At 40.0% G+C, this 18,597-nt stretch overlaps 1 protein-coding gene across 2 annotated transcripts; it reads right to left on the reverse strand.

Annotated features, from left to right (window-relative positions):
• Positions 1-1,681: 1,681 nt before the first annotated feature.
• On the reverse strand, positions 1,682-14,632 carry IRF1 (interferon regulatory factor 1). Of its 2 annotated transcripts, none has more exons than XM_039335711.1 (10): positions 14,476-14,632; positions 10,397-10,487; positions 9,139-9,238; positions 7,103-7,279; positions 6,324-6,364; positions 5,209-5,335; positions 4,584-4,703; positions 3,866-3,888; positions 3,374-3,533; positions 1,682-2,597 (listed from the first exon to the last, which is right to left on the reverse strand). In XM_039335711.1, exons 2-10 carry the CDS (start codon positions 10,478-10,480, stop codon positions 2,509-2,511), a joined length of 921 nt encoding a protein of 306 aa, XP_039191645.1. In that variant the 5' UTR covers positions 10,481-10,487; positions 14,476-14,632; the 3' UTR covers positions 1,682-2,508. The 2 variants fall into 2 exon arrangements, with proteins under 2 accessions (XP_039191645.1, XP_039191644.1); XM_039335710.1 differs by having other exon boundaries at positions 3,374-3,536.
• Between the last annotated feature and the right edge of the window lie 3,965 nt (positions 14,633-18,597).

Consider the following 18,597-nt stretch of genomic DNA (forward strand, 5'->3'; position numbering starts at 1 on the left):
TTTGGGGCAAAAAAAGAGACCAGGTCTTACTTTCGGGGAAACACGGTAGATTTCATTTGATTTACTTGATATGTTTACTTGACATGGAATCATCAGCTTAGAAATCTGCAGTGAATGGATTCAGATATAATCATAATTTGAATTGATACAGTGAGATCTGCACTCAATCTAAGCAGAAATAACCGTAACCTAGTCTATAATTTTTTTTGTTTTAAATTTATATGCTGCCCATTTCACTAGGTCACTCTGGGTAGCTTGCATCATAAAGAACAAAAATAGGTTATACTTTTTCCTGTACTCTGTGCCAAGTCCAAAGAAATTTAAATGTTGAAGAAAGTGTGAAAACTTGTGTTTTGAAGACCTACTAGATTATAATATAAGCAGCCACTGACTTGATGGCAACACAATTTTTCAATAATTCCTGTAGTTTCCTGTATATAGGAGATAACTTTGTTACAATACAAATAATTAGCAGGAAGCAATAGAAGCAAATTATATTCTACATAATAAAGTGAAACATAATAAAGTGAACATAATAAAAGTATAAATATAATGTAATAAACTTTTGTTGTTGAATGGGATTTATTTGTAAGCAAACATCAGAAGAGGTGCTATCAATAGAAAAATGTGAAGTAGGAAATCTCAGTTTTCAAAATGAAAATCACTCTTGGATTAAAGAGATTTTTTTTCCAAAACAGTTAAATCATTGAATCATTGATTTAACATAAACTATTGTGAATAGTACCTGTCTTTGTTTGCAGCTTATACTTTATACACATACTGCCAAGAACAAAACAAAGAGTAATGAATTGTGGAAAATCCAGTCTTTACCGATAACTTCATACTGTTTCACAGTGCTTTACAGCCCTCTCTAAGCTGTTTACGGAGTCAGCATATTGCCCCCCAACACTTTGGGTCCTCATTTTACTGACCTGGGAAGGATGGAAGGCTGAGTCAACCTTGAGCCAGTGAGGCCAGTGAGACTCAAACTGCAGAAGTAGCCTGCAGTACTGAATTCTAACCACTGCGCCACCACGGCTCATATGTTATGTATGTATGTAATCTTAGTGCAATGACCATTTGAAGTTCCAACTGCACTGAAAAAAATGACTTATGGCATTTTTCATACAAGGTTGTGGCATTCCCATGGGTCACAGTCAAACTGGTTCATATTTATAATGGTCGCAGGACCCAGAGTCATGTGATGCGACCTTCTGATAAGCAAAGTCAGAGAAAGCCAGATTCACTTAGCAACTGTGTTTACCAACACATTTAACAACTGTGGCAAGGAAGCAAAATTATCTTGCTTAGCAACAGAAATGTTGGGCTCCATTGTGGCAAGTTGAGAACCAACTGTTAAGCAGGAACTTCATTAATTCAATGCAAATGGATAGGAGTAAATAACGGGAGTTCTGGCACCTTTTTTGGATGGAACCTAGCAGGAACTTCATTAATTCAATGCAAATGGATAGGAGTAAATAACGGGAGTTCCGGCACCTTTTTTGGATGGAACCTTGTAGGTTGGCAAAGCGGGTGTTTAAGTTCTGGCACCTTTTTATTTATTGAGATTTCTTTAGTTGAAAATGTCTTCAGTGTCAAACTCTAGTCAAGCTAAGAAAATACTTTCCTAATTTCTTTTTCAGTAATACGATAGGTAATAAAAAAGAAAATTAAACATATCTTCATATGTAATCTTTTATATGTTTAAAAGTTTTATTAAAACAATTGTAATTGTAAATTTTATGTACAACAACATATGTACAAACAAAAAGAATGTACAAGAATTTAAGCTGCAGCCTAGCAGTCTGGCAAATCTTTTTTTCTTTCATGTGTGGTGTAGTTGATAGAACCCTCTTATATTCAGCACAGTGCAAATGATCCATACATCACCTATCAACTTCAAAGCATATTTTCACTGGGAAAAAATGTAATGCAGGTATTGTCTAAGATAAATCTAAAGTAACCAATGGAATGTACTATAAATAAAATGTTGAAGAATTATAATATGGAACAAACAACTATCTAGTTTTCACAGTTTGGAAAAATAGGGTTCCAGACTAAAGGCCAGCATAAATTTGAAGAAAAAAAGATAATCAAGAAATATCAGGTTGAAACCTTACCCTCCCCTTATCCTCAGGGCATCACTAGTCTTCAAGGGGGTAATTTTAAGCTTATACTCTGGATGAGCTTAAAATATATATGAATTTACCAACAGTGAAAAGCCATCTGCTTTTACTTTCTCCATGTTTAAAATTATTTATACTCTAATCCCTACTAATAGATGAACAGAGTGAAAGAAGCAGCAAACAAGCCCTTAATTGGCTTTATAAGGTAGTTAGGCACAAAAAGTAGAGTTTTATCACAAAGATATTCCTACACACATATACTGTACATAAATCAGTGAGACTTTTCACACTCTAAACTTGGAGAGTATCAATAACTGATCAATTTGTCAAGACTGCAAATAGCATTCAAAACAAAGCAGTACAAGCCTAGTGATGAAAAGGTTTAAATGCCACAGGATATAGGGGGCACAAAGTGTCGAATATCCAACAAAGTGTATTCTGCGCTGGATTTTGAGTCGTGTGGAATTACTTCTGCAGGAAAAAAAAGGAGAAATAAACGTTTAGAATATGGTTTCACTAGAAAACATAGTAGAGAATCCATCACAAGTTCAATAAAACTGCCAGAATCATATATGGGTGTGATGATCTTCTTCCCTCCCCCAACAGAGCTCTCATTAGATTAGAAGAGATGGGATAGAGGTCTAAAACTGTAAGCATGAGTAGATAGAAGATCTTAGCCCCCCCCCCCCCCGTATAATCATAATTCCGATCAGCACTACTTCCATGAAATGCAATGCATGTAGCTCCCAGAACCCTGTTATGGTCGGGAAATATGATAATAGATAATGCATGATTTTATAATGCTGGCCTAAAGAGATTAGTGAGTAGAACAATCAGAATAAAGGGCCTATAAAGATAGTCCTCAACTTACAACCATTCATTTAATGACCATTCAAAGTTACAACGGCAATGAAAAAAAGTGAGTTATGACCAGTTTTCACACCTGTGAACATTGCAGCCAGCATTCCCCACAATCATGTGAGCATGCAGCCATCCTGGGGTCCTGGAATTGTCATTTGGAAGCAAAATCATTGGGAAGGGTAGCCAAATTTGGTTAATGATTGAATGATTCACATAACAAATTTAGTGATTCACCTAACATAGGTAATAAGGTCATAAAATGGGCTTAGTGGGCGTAAGCCAAAGACTATCTGTATGTGACAAAGGAGAGTTGTTATTCAGTACTATTCTAATGAGACAGGTACATTTCTATAAATTGAATGAAGATAGAAGTGAAATGTTTATACCTAGTTTTGGTATGTCAAAGCCAGTATCTTGCTCTTGCAAAGTAAAGTCAAGGGAGAGATTCTGCATTGCAGCTTCACTTAAGTTGAACACTTTTCCTTCATTTAACAGGAACCCTCTTCCACCAACGCTGCTTTGGTGCCACTCAGAGCTGGTAAACATCTGCTAGAGAAGAAAAATATGAGATCAATAATCTAAACTGTTTTCTAGTTCAATTCAAAAACAGTTAATTCCTTTCTAAGATGTAGGTTACAAAACAAAGATTGCAGCTGCATTCTTATGTTCCTGTGCATTCTTACGTTCCTGTGGATTCTTATGATTTAATATTTTTCAGAAGCAACAAAAGACACCCTAAAAAGTATCCCTTCTTAACCAAGAGTTGCATGCCTGCCCACCCCCTTTGAATACTGCCCTTAGACTTTATGTACTGCCCCAATGCCAAAACCAAAATTATTTACAATGTCAAAATTATTTAGAAAGAGAGAGAGTCTTACATCATACAGTGGAATATCCTCGTCTTCATCAGTTATTGTGAGGTTATAAAAAGCCATCAGGGAAAGGAAGGGGAGAGAAAAGGAACATATCCAATGAATCTCAGAATTCCAATGAATCTCAGAATTCAATTTACTAAAATGTTTTCCAGTTTTCTATTATCAACAATAACACATTTCTACTCAGTGACAAAATTAAAAGAAAGCATTTGATAATTTATTATGCTCATGTAAGTAATGCCTCTGTTTCAGCTCACACTGGCTTAATATAGGGCTCTATATTTCAGCAGGAGAGATTTAGGTATATATTTCCATTCTCTTAATGAGATTTACATGGGCTTAGCTTTCACTGGGTTAGGCCAGTAGTAAACTAAATAAAAGTTTATAAAACCTTATAAAACCTATTTCTAACCAAGAATGAATGCATCAGATAAGACTACACAGAATTTTTTTGACTTTTTGAAAAGAAAGTAGAGTAGACAGATAATCTAAACAGCCTTCCTTAATCTGAATTTCAGTTTCAGTGAGATGAATTATTTGCCTCGTGGGTTTCAGCATGCCCGCGGGCCTGAGAGTTTGACATGCCTATCTAAGGCATTATGGGAGTTAAACTCCAACCCATGTGGGAACTAACCTAAATCCTGCCTTTCTCTTAGTTTTGTTCCTCAATCCAATTACGATCAATCAGCTGTCCACAGGTTCCAAACAATTAAATACTAACCTTCAGAAGAAGAATAGCAGGGTGAAACCTGAAGTCTGTACATGTTGTCTGTGCTGTCGGGAGCCTGAACATCCAGTGGGTAATTCCTCCAGGCATCACTGTTTAATTCACACTGAAGACCTACAAAAAGTCCATTGAAAGTATGAGATTTACAATGCAAGAGAGGTTTTTTTTCTCCCTAAGATTGTCCTACAATCTAAAGAAGCCATTTTGTTTCACACAAACAAAACGATTGATAGCCCCTCCCCACCCAGGATGAATAAAACATGAGATGTTATGCCCAGACAAATAACTGACATTGCAGCCTTAAGTCAATGGTCGCAACTTCACATAAAAGCTAACTCAACATCTGAGTTCCTACCACATACTCAGCCACAAACCTAATCAACCCCATTTCAGCCAGTCACATAAATCCAACCTTTTCATTTTCTTTAGTTTTAAGAAGTTCTCCAATAGTTTGTAGGGAGTTTGTCAGTGTAGAATAAATAAATAAAGAAAAATGTCTTAATTCTGAAGCATCCCTGAGAAGCCTAGCTTTTCTTTACTCAAGCAAGCTGAAAAATGGACTCAGCAGGCCCGGCTTTTCCTTGCGAGACCCACACAACTGATTAATATTGTTTCTTACCAAATGTGCTCCCCACTTCCATGTCCTCTGCTGCACAGCTGGGAAGTGCATAGCCACTGTGGTCATCAGCCAACTGAATGCTGTTTGTTGCTTCGACCGTCTCTTCTTCCTTAATATCGTCCGTGGACTGCAAAAGATGAAGCACCTCATTATGGCAAAATGTCAACTGTATGTCTTTTAAAGCACCTGGAACCGGTTCCGTGGAGAGGTTTTTCTACGGACCGGATGGGGCGTGCAAAAAATTGATCAAGAAACTAAAGATATGTCATGTGAATCCCCAAATGCTTCTCTACAGGTAGTCCTTGACTTATGACCACAATTTAGCCCAAAATTTCCGTTGCTGAGCAAGACAGTTGTTAAATGACTTTTGCCCCATTCTGCGACCCTTCTTGCCACAGTTGTTCAGTGGATCACTGCACTTGTTAAGTTAGTAAGACGGTTGTTAAGTGAATCTGGTTTCCCCACTGACTTTGCTTTTCAGAAGGTCTCAAAAGGGGATCATATGATCCCAGGACGCTGCAAACTGTCATAGATCACATGATCGCAGAGCTACTGCAATCATTTTAGGTGTGAAAAATAAGTCAAAAATCACTTTTTTTCAGCCCCATTGGAACTTCAAAAGGTCACTAAATGAATGGTTGTAAGTCAAGAACTACAGGTATTTCCCTCAACTGGAATGATTTCTGCCAGCAGCCATCTTTTTGCATCTTGCACAACATATTGTCAATAGGAAGGTTTTCAATGGATGCAGAGAGACAGGAAGTACCCTCTATATGAAAGCTGGACAGCGGCATGTTCAGGGGAAGAGCAGGGTTCAAATCTACAAGATGGCAGGCACAATTTCTATCACAGTTGGGCCAGTCACCTTGCAGGTTTTGACATCTGCCCTGCAAATACCCATGAATCTGTGCCCTTTTAATAACTCACATGCATGTTTTACGTAAGCTATTGAAGAAAATACATATGTTGTATGGATGGCTTTACATATTTTATTGTTTTTATGATAGGTTTTATGATTTTTATAATTCTAGATATATTATTGTTGTGGCCAATTGCCTCAAGTTTTGGTTTTGGATGGGCAGCCATATAAATCTTTTAAACACATACACACATACCTTTCTTGGGCTCTTGCTTTTTGGAGACCTTGACTTTTTTTCTGTTTGAAAAAACAAAACAAAAACACAGGCTTAGAATAAACACTTTTTAAAAGAGAGTGGGTGACAGACAATACAACTGCCACACAATTCGGGTGTTATCCATCTTATAATATTTTCTTCTCAAAGTTTGCAATAGTGTAATTTTCTTGGCCACAAAGCAATAGCCATTCTTGGAATTTTTTTCTATGGATTTCGGTAGAAATTCACACACTTAGAAAGATAGCCATAGACTGGCTATGAGACAATCTATGGCTGTCATGAAAATGATTCTATGTAGCTCTTACTGCCAAGAATGTACTTCTAGTGAATTGATTGTTAACTTTGAGAATCTAAAGGCCTAACAAGAAGCCTTTCCTTAAGACACAATCTATCTAATTCCATATCCTTTCCCCCCATTTAAGCAAAAAAAAAAAAAAAAATGGATAGAAAAAATCCAAAAGCAGGACTTGAGGAAAATTACCTATTCATCCCATAATCGCCTAATGACTCATTTTCCCAGTGACTGGTATTGACAGCTGTCAATAATCAAGAAAGCAAAATGTAGCTATTCTCTATAAATCTAATTTACAAATGAGCAGAACTAGTTCACCATCCATCACTCAAGTTGATCCAGACAAAGTAACTTCAACTTCTAAGGGAAGCAACTAAATTGCTATTTTGCAAATGCAGATGATGCGTGACAAATTGTATATTACAAGTATTGGAAATAATACACATCCGTAAGTTTTGAGTAATACCTTTTTTATCTAATTTTACTGTGGGTTTCAGCATCTTATAGACTCGAACAGCACCGGGTCCTCTGCTAATGCTTTGATCCTTCACTTCTTGAATGTCAGGCAAGGAATTCATGGCACAACGGAAATTTGCCTTCCATGTTTTTGGATCAGGGTCTACATCACCATCTTTGTATCTCCCTGTAAAAAGACAGATGGTGTAAATAAATCTAGGCATGCAAAAAAAAAAAAGTAAAGGCCACATCCAGCTAATGGGATCCTAAATCTCATTACACTAAGATACTGAGAAGAACCCACTGTCACTTCTGTTTGCTTGACAATAATTTTTTCAGTCTGTACAGTTCACTGTAATTCATATATACAAACCTTAGTTATTGAAGGTATTAACTGAAATCAGAAGTTAGGCATCACAAAATGAGCCCACTGGTCCCAAGCTATATATGATTATGTGACACTAACTATATCTAGCTATTCTATAAACAAGTTCTTATTTATTTATTGCTAGTGAATCACGGCTTGTGAAAGGATACAGAAATTAAGTCCAGATGGCCCTGATTCTGATGACTTTCTTGAAGGCCTTGAAGGCTTGGTTTTCCCCCCAGACATTGGGGCTGAAACACTAATGAAGACTGCTGGCAAGTGTGTCTTTTCATTATGGTGTTGGGTATTTTCAGTTTTATGTCACTGGAAAATGTTTTATGGTCCTCAACTAGATATTTCATTGGTTGTTGTGATTAAATACATACATTTGAAAAATATCAAAGTCTTTCAATATATAACAAGAGCCAATTTTATTTCCCCTGGACTGCATCTGGAGTGAGAAGATAGGAGGAAGGGGAGAAATAAGTAGGAAGGTTGAGGAGAAGGAGGAGAGGGGGAGTGAGGAAGAAGAAGGAAAGGGGGAAGTGAGAGAAGAGGTTAGAGGGTGGATGCGGTTTGGGGGGAAATGGGTGAGCAATACCGAAAGTTGTGTGTATAAATTTACTTTATTCTTTATCTGAAGTACTCTTTATGAATGTAATGAAAAATTGAAAATAAAAAAAAAAATCTTTTACAAAAAAAAGAGCCAATTTTGGTAACCAAAAATCAAGGGGGGGGGGAAGTAGAAAAATACAGAAAGGTTTAAAAGGCAGTTGTACTATTATCACCATCACCTTTCTATAACAACATACATTAAGGAAGATTCAATAAACACTTCACAATGAACAACTGACTGTTCATTGTAAAGAGAGGTTTTGTCAACATGCCAATGTAGTATTTAGCAGCAAAACCAGAAATCTACTCCCTACTACAAGTATAGTACTGTACATACATACAGAGAATGACCAGCCCATCATTATCTCCCAAGGTGATAAAACTTGTCCTATTTTTCACACATCAACCATTCATGCAGACTTGGTGGCCAAAAGTCTTAGGAAGCTTGTAACTCTGACATGGAAATACTATACAATAGCACAATCTCATGAATAGGCAGGCCATAAACATATTATCAACATTCTTTTTTTTGAGGGGGGGGGGTGTCTTTCCAGTTGCTGTGACTAGTAAATGCTGGAGTTATACTTGCTTGAAAAACTATTTAGAACAGTGTTTCTCAACCTTGACAATTTTAAGGCATGTGGACTTCAACTCCCAGAATTCCACAGCCAGCATTGTTGGCTGTGGAATTCTGGGAGTTGAAGTCCACATGCCTTAAAATTGTCAAGGTTGAGAAACACTGATTTAGAGGAAGTGTTTAAAGAGGCTCATTCTTTGTTAGACTTCCATGCAAGCCTAAAAAATGTTGCATGATTTAAGAAGGTACTGAGCTTGTTGGGGCATTCTGAAACAAATTTTTAACAGCATGCAACACCCTATTAGTATACTGACCACAGAACTCAAGGAAGGAACTAAAAACTCTTTGCCTAAAGAGGGAGGGAAGGAAAAGGGAACCTTTTGGCTAGCATTAATATGATGATTCCTTCCCCAAATATGGTAACCGTATGAGTCTCCAGAAAAGTTTCTCTATCACCAGAACAAAACAGCACATACATAGTACATACCGGTATGAACAGCCCAGTTTTTGAACAGGCAGGCATCTTTTTCCAGTTCCCACCCATGCTTAGCGGCATGTTTCCAAGGGATCTGGAACTTTTTCTCTTTCTGCAATTGAAAAAAAATACAGTCCTGAATAAGCATCACTGAAATGCCCAGAGGAAACAAAAATCAAGAAAAATGGTAGAAAGCTGAAAATGAAAAACAATCCCTGACCTGTGAATTAACCAAGTAGTAGACAACCCTACATTTCTGATGCTTTATTTTGTGTAGCATTTACCTTGTCTATTGTATAGAGCAGGGGTTCTCAACCTTGGCAACTTTAAGACTTGTGGACTTCAACTCCCAGAATTCCTCAGCCAGCTGGCTGAGGAAATCCACAAGTCTTAAAGTTGCCAAGGTTGAGAACCCCTGGTATAGAGCCTCCAATTTAATAGCGTAGCATTTCAGAACCAGGTGTTGTATAAAACAAAATAAACAAAGACATATTGATTTCTTTCCCTAGAGCAGTGATGGCGAACCTTTTAGAGAGCGAGTGCCCAAACTGCAACCCAAAACCCACTTATGCATCGTCAGGTGCCAGGTGGGTGTGGCCCATTGGGTGGGTGTGGCCCATTGGGTGGGCGTGGCTGCAGTGGTAACAGCAGACTGGGTGGGACTAAAAAGTTCAGTCAATCAATTCCAACTTTGCAAGATCTTTTTTTTGTGAGAAGTTGAAATTGACTGATTGAACCTTTTTTTTTTTTTTGTACACGGAGGCTTAAAGCAAAAAGGTTTTATAAAACCCAGCTGAAGGCCTAGGACTGGGGCAACGGGTGTGCGTGCCCACAGAGAGGGCTCTGAGTGCTGCCTCTGGCACCCGTGCCACAGGTTCGCCACCACTGCCCTAGAGTTTACTAGAACAAATGTAAATATTCTGGACATAGCCTTAACCACAGAGAAATGGGCTTGTTAGCTGTGCCTGAATCTCTTACATATCTCAACTATTTGGAATTTTAAAAAGCTAGAAAAGCACAAGAGCATATTATCAAGTTAACATCAACATTTATTCAATTTTCATTCTCAATTTCTTTTCAATATTTTTGCTCCTTTCCTATGGCACTTTTTTTCTATGATAGTTACAGTGAGGAAAGTAGTCAACAAGCCTCACTACTTTCTTCACTATAATGTTTCATTTTCTATAATAACCTTGTTTTAAACTTGAAGCAAGAAAAGTACACAAAGATAGCCTTTTGAAAGACAGTACATGAATAAAGTTTTCTGTACCTTATCGAGCCAATGAAGCCCAGGAATTTTATTTGAATTAATCTGCATTTCCAGCCAAGGTCTCATGCGCATCCTTTGTGGCATTTTGGCTCTAAAAAAGAAAAAAAACCAGGAATTGTAAGCACAAGACAAAATCTCTAACTTGTAGGAATATCATGGAGACCAGAATAGCTCATATTGTAACCCCAAAATTGCTTATTGAAATCTGTTTTTCTCTAATTTACCTATAAAGAAAGCAGTGTTTTTTTATTCATGCAACACCATCTGTCTGTACAGTGCTTCACAGAATACAAGATCCTAAGAAAAAGCTTAATAGTATCATCACATTGTGAGTATTACACTGTTATGTTGCTTTTACATGATACTGTAAAAAAGACAATCTGGTTAGTGGTCAAGATACTGGCCTAGAAGTCAGGAGACTGAATTCTACTCCCGCCTTAGGCATGAAAGCCATTGGTGACTTTGGGCCAGTCACTCTCTCTCAGTTCAACCCACCTCACAGGATTGTTGTGGATTGTTGTGGGAAAATAGGAAGTAGGAATCTAGGCATGTTCACCTCGGGATTACATATAATTCATACCATACAACCTTGGAATGGTTGGTGCCTTGAGGGCATTCTCTCTGTCTTTTAATTTATCTTTTACTTTGAATTTGTTTCTCATTCTGTTTTAATTCTATTTTAATTGAGTCTTTTTATATGGTTTTATGACTTTTAATCTGGAAACTGCCCAGAGTCACTTAGATGGTCATATGGGATCTACTTAATGGGATATAAATCTAATAATTATATTTATTATTATTATTATTAACATTTGCCTATCCCAGGTTCTTAATATTTTTGATATAGTACAGTTCTTTTCTTGAAGCATCACTTCTTAAGGATGCTACAAATTTAACTGACTATTGGTGGCTACAGCCATTGATCAGTTATAAAATGTTTATAGCTTGGATGAAAACCAAACTGGAAATACTTCTTCATGGAACAACTACTTAATTTTCAGAAGGCACTGTCAGACCAAGCTGAACACAAACTATTCATACAGATAACTTTAAAAATAAAAGCTAAGAAAATAATTTTCATTTGCAAAAGGTAAGTGGAAATGGCTTGCTTCCATCTTGCCCTTCCCCCCCCCCCAGTGATTTCCAAACAACTAGCAAATCTTTTACAAATGAGATTTTTTTCCCCATCCTGGATGCATTGGCACAGCTTTTTAGGGTACAATATATGGCACAGAATCAGATCATCAAATACCCTGACTAGATCTCATATATACATAGGAAGAATGCAGGCACACAATTCCCTCCAGAAACTGTTGCCCAGTCATCCAGTGAGTCTCCCCAGCTCTAATAAAACTCCTTATGCCAGTGATGGTAAGCCTTTTAGAGACTGAGTGCCCAAACTGCAACCGAAACCCCACTTAGACCCATGTCTAGTACCAGATAGGTGTGGCCCATTGGGTAGGCGTGGCTGCAGTGGTAACGGCAGACTGGGTGGGACTAAAAAGTTGGGACTAAAAAGTTCAATCAATCAATTCCAACTTTGCAAGATCTTTTTTTTCCCCCAAGTTGAAATTGATTGATTGAACCTTTTTTTTTTGCACATGGCAGCAAGAGGCCTAAAACGAAAAAACCCAGCTGAAGGCCTAGGACTGGGGCGACGACGTGCATGCCCACAGAGAGGGCTCTGAGTGCCGCCTCTGGCACCCGTGCCATAGGTTTGCCACCACTGTATGCTATCCTGGTTTTGGGAGGGAGGGGACTTGCAGGGTGATTGCACTGTCTGCATGTTGGTGTCCACAGGAGGTTTCTGCTTTTGTAAGAATGACAAAAATGTACCGGAAGTTCCATTTTTTTTTTCATGATGCTCATCTATAAAACAGGTATGGCTTGGATCACACCTCAGTGCGGCTTTCATCCAGTGATGGGATTCAAATATGTGAACAACCTGTCCAGTCCATTCTGGGCCTGGGAACAAAAAATTAGCTACTGGTGCAAACCGGCTGAATCCCACCACTGGTGCAAACTGGCTGAATCCCACCACTGCTTTCATCACATTGCCCTCTGGATCCATTACCTCCTAAATATTCTGTTTGGACAACTCTTTTTAAGCTTAATGATATTTCTAGCTAGTGAACTTTCCCTGAAATGCCTAACAGATGCAGAATGCCTTTATGTGTGGTAGTAAGAGTCAGGACTGAAAATGGCCCTTACTCTTAGGGGAAATTTTATAAAACAGCATGAGATCCTGCACTAGGAATGTTGTCAAGGCTTGATGATTTCCTGTTTGCAAGATTTGGATTGGGGCCAGGTAGTTTCAGACTGTATAAACTCATTCAGGGGAAAAGACTAATTAGTTCAACTTTAATAAAGAGGATCTCATCTTTATTGTTTAAATCCTTAACAAGAGCATTTATGAAGAAAAAGGTCAAGAGTATCTACTGCTTTCTAGAGGTTTTCAACCAGCCTTTTGAATCTTCTATGTTCCAACTAATACTAGGGATATAGTAACATGGACTTACAAATCTCCCTACCCCAAGCCAATTCAAGCTTGTAATTCAGCTCTGGCTGGTGTCCAGATTCCTTGTTGCAAAGCATATTCCTCCGTGTAGCACTGTTCTCCCATGGCTCTGGTGCAAAGGGTATTTCCAAAGAGTGAAGCAAAGGCATTCTTGCACTTTCATGCGCTTGTTGCAGAAGCAAAACTATCTGCTCCATGCATTTGCTCTGTCTAAGAAGTTTAAGGCTGACACCTGCAAATCATGTATTTACTTCCATGAAAAAACTTCTATGCTGAATTCAATGGGGGGTTATCAGTAAAGCACAATCTTGGTCTGTTTCTGATTCTGCTGTTCCACTACAATTGTATTCATCCTTGCAAAGGATTCAAGAATACAACTTACTGGATATCTCTATTCCTTTATCTAGTCTTTTCCAAAATCCTTTCCAAGATTCCGATTTGTTTTAGAATTCCTTTTTCCTTTGCAACTTCTGGACAGCACTCAAGAGATACAGAGCTAACAACTGGCCTTCCCCTCCTCACCCCCCCCTTCTGTCTCTTCTCTCTCTCCAAGCTCTACTTCCTGGTCCAAACAACAAAAGAAGCAACACCACCCATTTACTGTAAATCACGGGTCACAACATTCTCTGTGGCAAAACGCGGATAGAAAGAGGGTGGACCCAAGCCACTAACTTTTTTTTTTTGCAACTTTGAGAATAAAACGATTACTGTTGCAATTTAAAAATAAAACACAACACGTTCGCCTCTCACTTCGCCAGAGATCCCTTACCGAGAGTAACCGGAGCGCTGACTGCACCTTGCGCTAAATTCTACTGAAGCCGCTATGCGCGCGCGCTTCTGCAAACACCGCAGGGGCCCTCGCTCGCTTCCCCCGACTCCTCGGTCTCAACTGGTAGGGATACGTTTTATTTATTTCTTTATAACCCGCCTTTTATTATTTTTTTTATAAAGAACTTCAAGGCGACGAATATTCCTTCCTCCACCTATGTTCTCCAGAACAACCACCCTGTGAGGTAGGTTGGGCTGAGACAGACGGACTGGCTCAAACTCACCCAGCCAACACTCTTGCCTATGGCGGGACTAGAAGTCACCGCACCCACCCACCCACCCACCCACCCCGGGTACTTTGAGAACATTTCCATCCTTGAAGGCGCTTTGCAACGAGGTAATCTCTCGGCCCCCGGAGTAGGTCACAACTGGCCAGGAAGTTTTTAAAGAAATTCTTACTGCAAACGGCTAACCGCTTCGGATGTCTCCAAACGACATTTCTCCCCGTCTAAAAAGGGGCTAATGCGGAAAGCGGACCTGCACTTCATCGCAGCGCTAGAAGAATTATAATCTGCAAATAAACCCCGGCGAATCTACTTGAACCTCCGATCCTAGCCTCGGTGCACTTCAGAGCGCTTCTGCCACCCCACCGCCTCATCCCTGCGAGACCACGCAACTGTGCTCCGGTGGATGAAAGTTATCCAGGTGAGGGTGCCCAGTGGGACTTGCACAGAACTGCACCGCGCCCGCCTCGATTTAGCGCGATGCCGCCAGCAGCTGACCCGCGACCCACCTTGCAGAACTTGATGTAGGCTCACACCCTTCAACAGCACCCGAGCGACCGACTGCGTCTTCCCGCGCAGGCTCCAGCTCTGCTCGGTCCAAGACACTCCCGGCTTCTGCAGGCGGCTGTCCAGGAGACGCCTATATTATTCTACAGGTCGCCGGGAATCCCCCCCGGCGGGCACACGAGTGCGGCCAGCTTAACCAATCAGCGCTCCGGAAGCCTTGCACCGCGGCCAATCAGCGCTTCGAGGCAGGCGGCTGTTTAGCGGAGCCTGATTTCTGAGAAATCAGGCAATTGAAAACCAGCGGCGGGAGGGGAAGTCCGAGTTCTCTTCCCCGCCCCTTTCTCAAACTTTGGCGGCGTGTTGGTTACATTGGACGAAGGAGAAGAGGAAGAAAACACGGGTTCTTATTTTGGAACGCAAAAGCCGGAGCACGTGGATCGTTCTCAGGGCTCCGCAAATCTTTTGCTGCCAGCCCGACGCCCACGCACACGTAAACCATCCTAACGGCAGCCCCTGCCTGTTGGAATGGCCTGAAATCCAGCCTGCCTTGAAAACGTAGGGTTGAATCGTGCTCAAATGAGTTGTGATCTCCTTTAACTGTTAACGTTAGTTATTTTCGAGCTGTGGGTCTCAGCCCATCCCCTCACCCTCTCCAGGATCGTGAGCAGTTGGAGAGGATCACAGTTGTGCTTCAATTAAAAACCACAAGGCAGACATAATGTTTGGAACATACAGGTTTTCGGGGTCAAAGTCCACCAAGTGTTTGAGATATCCTATAATTTATAGCTTCAAAACTATGGAAACAAAACGGCGTATTTATTTACTCCCCAACCTTGAACTAAACGAAGTTACTTTATTTGAGGAGGACCTCATAAATTAATTTTTCATTTAATGGAGCTCCAGGATAATTGCCCAATGCCAGAGCTACGTGAGCCTGGGATGCAGCTGAAACATCTGAGGCTGTCTTAAGAATGCTCCATGCTTCCATCCCAAAACCACCCCCTTCCAGTTGTGCCAGACTACAAAACCCATAATCTCTACTCGGGATCTCATGTGCTGCACCCCAAGCAGAAAAGCACCAGTTTGGGGGGGGGGGGGAAATTGCCATTCCAGTATGTAGAAGAATATGCATGGGTTCTCGTCTCAATAGGCTCTCTTGGGAAAAGGTTGCCATATACAGAAAACAAAGAAGCCCCTCCCCAAATATAATAACTCTTTTCCTAAACATGGACAAAGTTCTCTTTAGGGTCATGTCAGCTTGGCTCAGAAGTCGATTGCCATTGCTGGAAGCAGCCTTTCCCACTTGCTGGTTGCCTTTAAGCAGAGGCTGGAATACTCTCCAAAGCCGGTGACACTTTTATCTGGATTCCTGCAGAAATCAAGGACTGGACTCAGCCTAAAGAACCCCTTTGAACTCTTAACGGTTTATGAAATAAGTTTATTTCTCCAAGGGTATGGCACTTGCTTGGCTTTGGCTCAGGGGTGCTCTTCATAGAGCATTGTATGGAGGCTCAGTGGGGTTCAGTGGAATGGGGAGGATATGGGCTATAAGCAGGCAGCATTGGCAAGGAGGAAAAGGAAAAACAAGGTTAAAAAAACTGGGGAGTAAAAGTATAGTCAGCACAGTGGGAGGAGGGAGAACCAGACTAGGAGGATCCAGTTCTCCAATAAAAAACCTGCAGGATCCAATCAGTCCATATGTTTTCTCTACTAAGTTCTAAGAAGGAATCTTACAGAGAATGCCACACTGCATGCGCACACACACACACACACACACACACACACACACACACACACATCACCCTTCCTAATCCAGTGTTCCTTCTGATGAAGACTTTATGGTTCAGTCCAAGCTGGGAATAAACAACATGGCGACTACTTTAGAAAGAAAGTTGCAGTTTATTGAAGAGGAAAGCCAGACAGGAAGATGGCTCTGGAAGAAAAGAGAGCCCACATGTAGTAGGGAGTGGGTTTCATACCCTCTTGGACTTTTGTTTGGAGTTATTTTCTGTTCCTGTTTGAGGCTTTGTATTTCCTGTGTCATGCACTTTGACCTGAATCTGAGTGTGCCCTTTTGGCATCTATGGGTTAATCCTATTATGTCCTGTCCTAGAGTTTGGGTGGGGTATGTAGATTTTAGGTTTCTTTGTCTTCCTAAGCTTCTAGCTGGAGGGCTACAACCTTCCTGAATGGATTATTTACATCTGCATTTCTACAGAGCTGGTTTCTGCTTGGGGAAGGAGACTTGGGGCTATTAAGAAAAACTGGCATGCTTTTCTGCCTCTTTAAGATCCTTTGAAGAAATATAATATTCTGCCCTTTTAATATTTCCTTCTCTGGTGGGGGGGCTGACTTCCCACACTTCCAAACTTCTGGGACTCTGTTGGGATCCTGACCATCTCAGTGTGCTCAGAGGATGCAAGTTGGCATATGTATCTGAACATCCAGTGCTCCATTATCCTTTCCCCAGGATGCCCTAAATATGAACTTGGAGTGAATTCAGATGATTTTGGGGAAGCTGTTTGATCCCATCTCCATTTCATGTTGGAGTCATATGCACAAAAATAAATATAACATAAGCAAAATATAAGAAATGCGGCGTATTATCTTGAAGTCTCAAGGTTAGGGAACAGTGGCAAAATATATCTAGCCACAGCAACTTTCAAAGATACTGGACTATGGACTACACATTACTCACATTACACATTACTTACATAATGGATTCCCTTTCCAGGAAATCACTTGACTATCATGATAGAAAAGATAGGTGAAAGCAAATGGATTTAGTACAATCTATTCTTGTTACTGTCTAATTCAGAAATATCAAATTTGCGACATCACGTGACATTGCGCAACGTATCGGAGCTTTTTTGCCATTGCCGGCAATGGGGTGGGCATGGTTTCCTGGTGACGCGTCCGATGCAATTATTATGGCATCCTTTCATCCTTAATACACACCTGTCAAGCAAAGATGGGAATATGAATTTATAACTTACTGGATTCCCAGTGTGTGTGTAATCTGACTAAAGAGGAAGTACAAATTTAAAGCATGTGTAATAAAATATTATACCTTCAGGCCTTGCCTAGAAGCAGTAAGACCTTATTTTAATAACTATACAGTTTGATTATTTTAGCCATGTTTTTTAAAATTCATTTGCAGCCACAGATCTACTGCCTAAACCCAGAAGATTCATATAGGGGCAAGATGAACTGTGTTGTTCTCCCACACGTGTTCTTTTCTAATTAGGCCGGTTCATCACAAATAAATACCTTCTCTTTTTTCACTTTCTTGTAGAGTAGGGGTGGGGAGAATTAGGAACACATCCTGTCTTTCATTCATTCCTCAGCTGCTGTCTGCTATCTGAATCCGTGTAAATGTATGTCTCAAGTAGGTATTGTTCCTTCCTATGATTTGGTATTAAATTCAGGCAGCTCTACTGACAATTTGCAGGGCCTTAAGCCTTGGCTATCTGCCCTGGCTTTTAATTAGGCTGATCCAAGACTCTTCTAAGCAGTGTATGCATATTTTCATTACTACTGCCTTTTGTTATCTTTTTGTCCAGTTGTCTTTAATGGTTTTATTACTATTTCCTTCTGTGTTTTTTACTTCGTGAACCACCCAGAGTGGCTAGGAATTGGGCAGTATATCTATGAAAGAAAGAAAAAGAAAGAAAGAAAGAAAGAAGGAAGGAAGGAAGGAAGGAAGGAAGGACGGACGGAAGGAAGGAAGGAAGGAAGGAAGGAAGGAAGGAAGGAAGGAAGGAAGGAAGGAAGGAAGGAAGGAAGGGCTTGTCCAGAAGAAGGACTAAAACCTATATTGGATTATCAAATTTCTCAGCTGCCCTATGTATTTAATTTTTCTTTTTTGTACTGTTCCTGTAAATTGGTTTTTAGTTGATTTCATGATTGCTTACCACCTAGAACCACTTGCTTGAGATGGACAGCCATACCGGTTGAAGAAAGAAATAAAAATAAAGGTCACATGGCACAAACCACAGCACTATCAAAATGATGGCCGAGGCATCCTGAAAAGGAGGTCAAAAAGTAATAGTTTCATCAAGTCAGCTCTGTTAGGGTTGCATATCGCTTGATTAACTGTAACCTGACATTTCACTTGCGGCTCA

The sequence above is a fragment of the Crotalus tigris genome, unplaced genomic scaffold (genome assembly GCF_016545835.1).
Source record: "Crotalus tigris isolate CLP2741 ecotype Arizona unplaced genomic scaffold, ASM1654583v1 scf7180000017647.191426, whole genome shotgun sequence".
NCBI classification, from domain to species: domain Eukaryota; kingdom Metazoa; phylum Chordata; class Lepidosauria; order Squamata; family Viperidae; genus Crotalus; species Crotalus tigris.

Bases quoted from the DNA above. Each gene is read 5' to 3' on its own strand.
- IRF1 (XM_039335710.1), bottom strand. From the start codon at position 10,480: ATGCCACAAAGGATGCGCATGAGACCTTGGCTGGAAATGCAGATTAAT. The intron at 6,365-7,102 runs GTATTACTCAAA...TTTTTCAAACAG, and splicing joins AGTAAAATTAGATAAAAAAG to AAAAAAAGTCAAGGTCTCCA. The intron at 3,537-3,865 runs GTAAGACTCTCT...TTTCTTCTCTAG, and splicing joins AGGATATTCCACTGTATGAT to CAGATGTTTACCAGCTCTGA.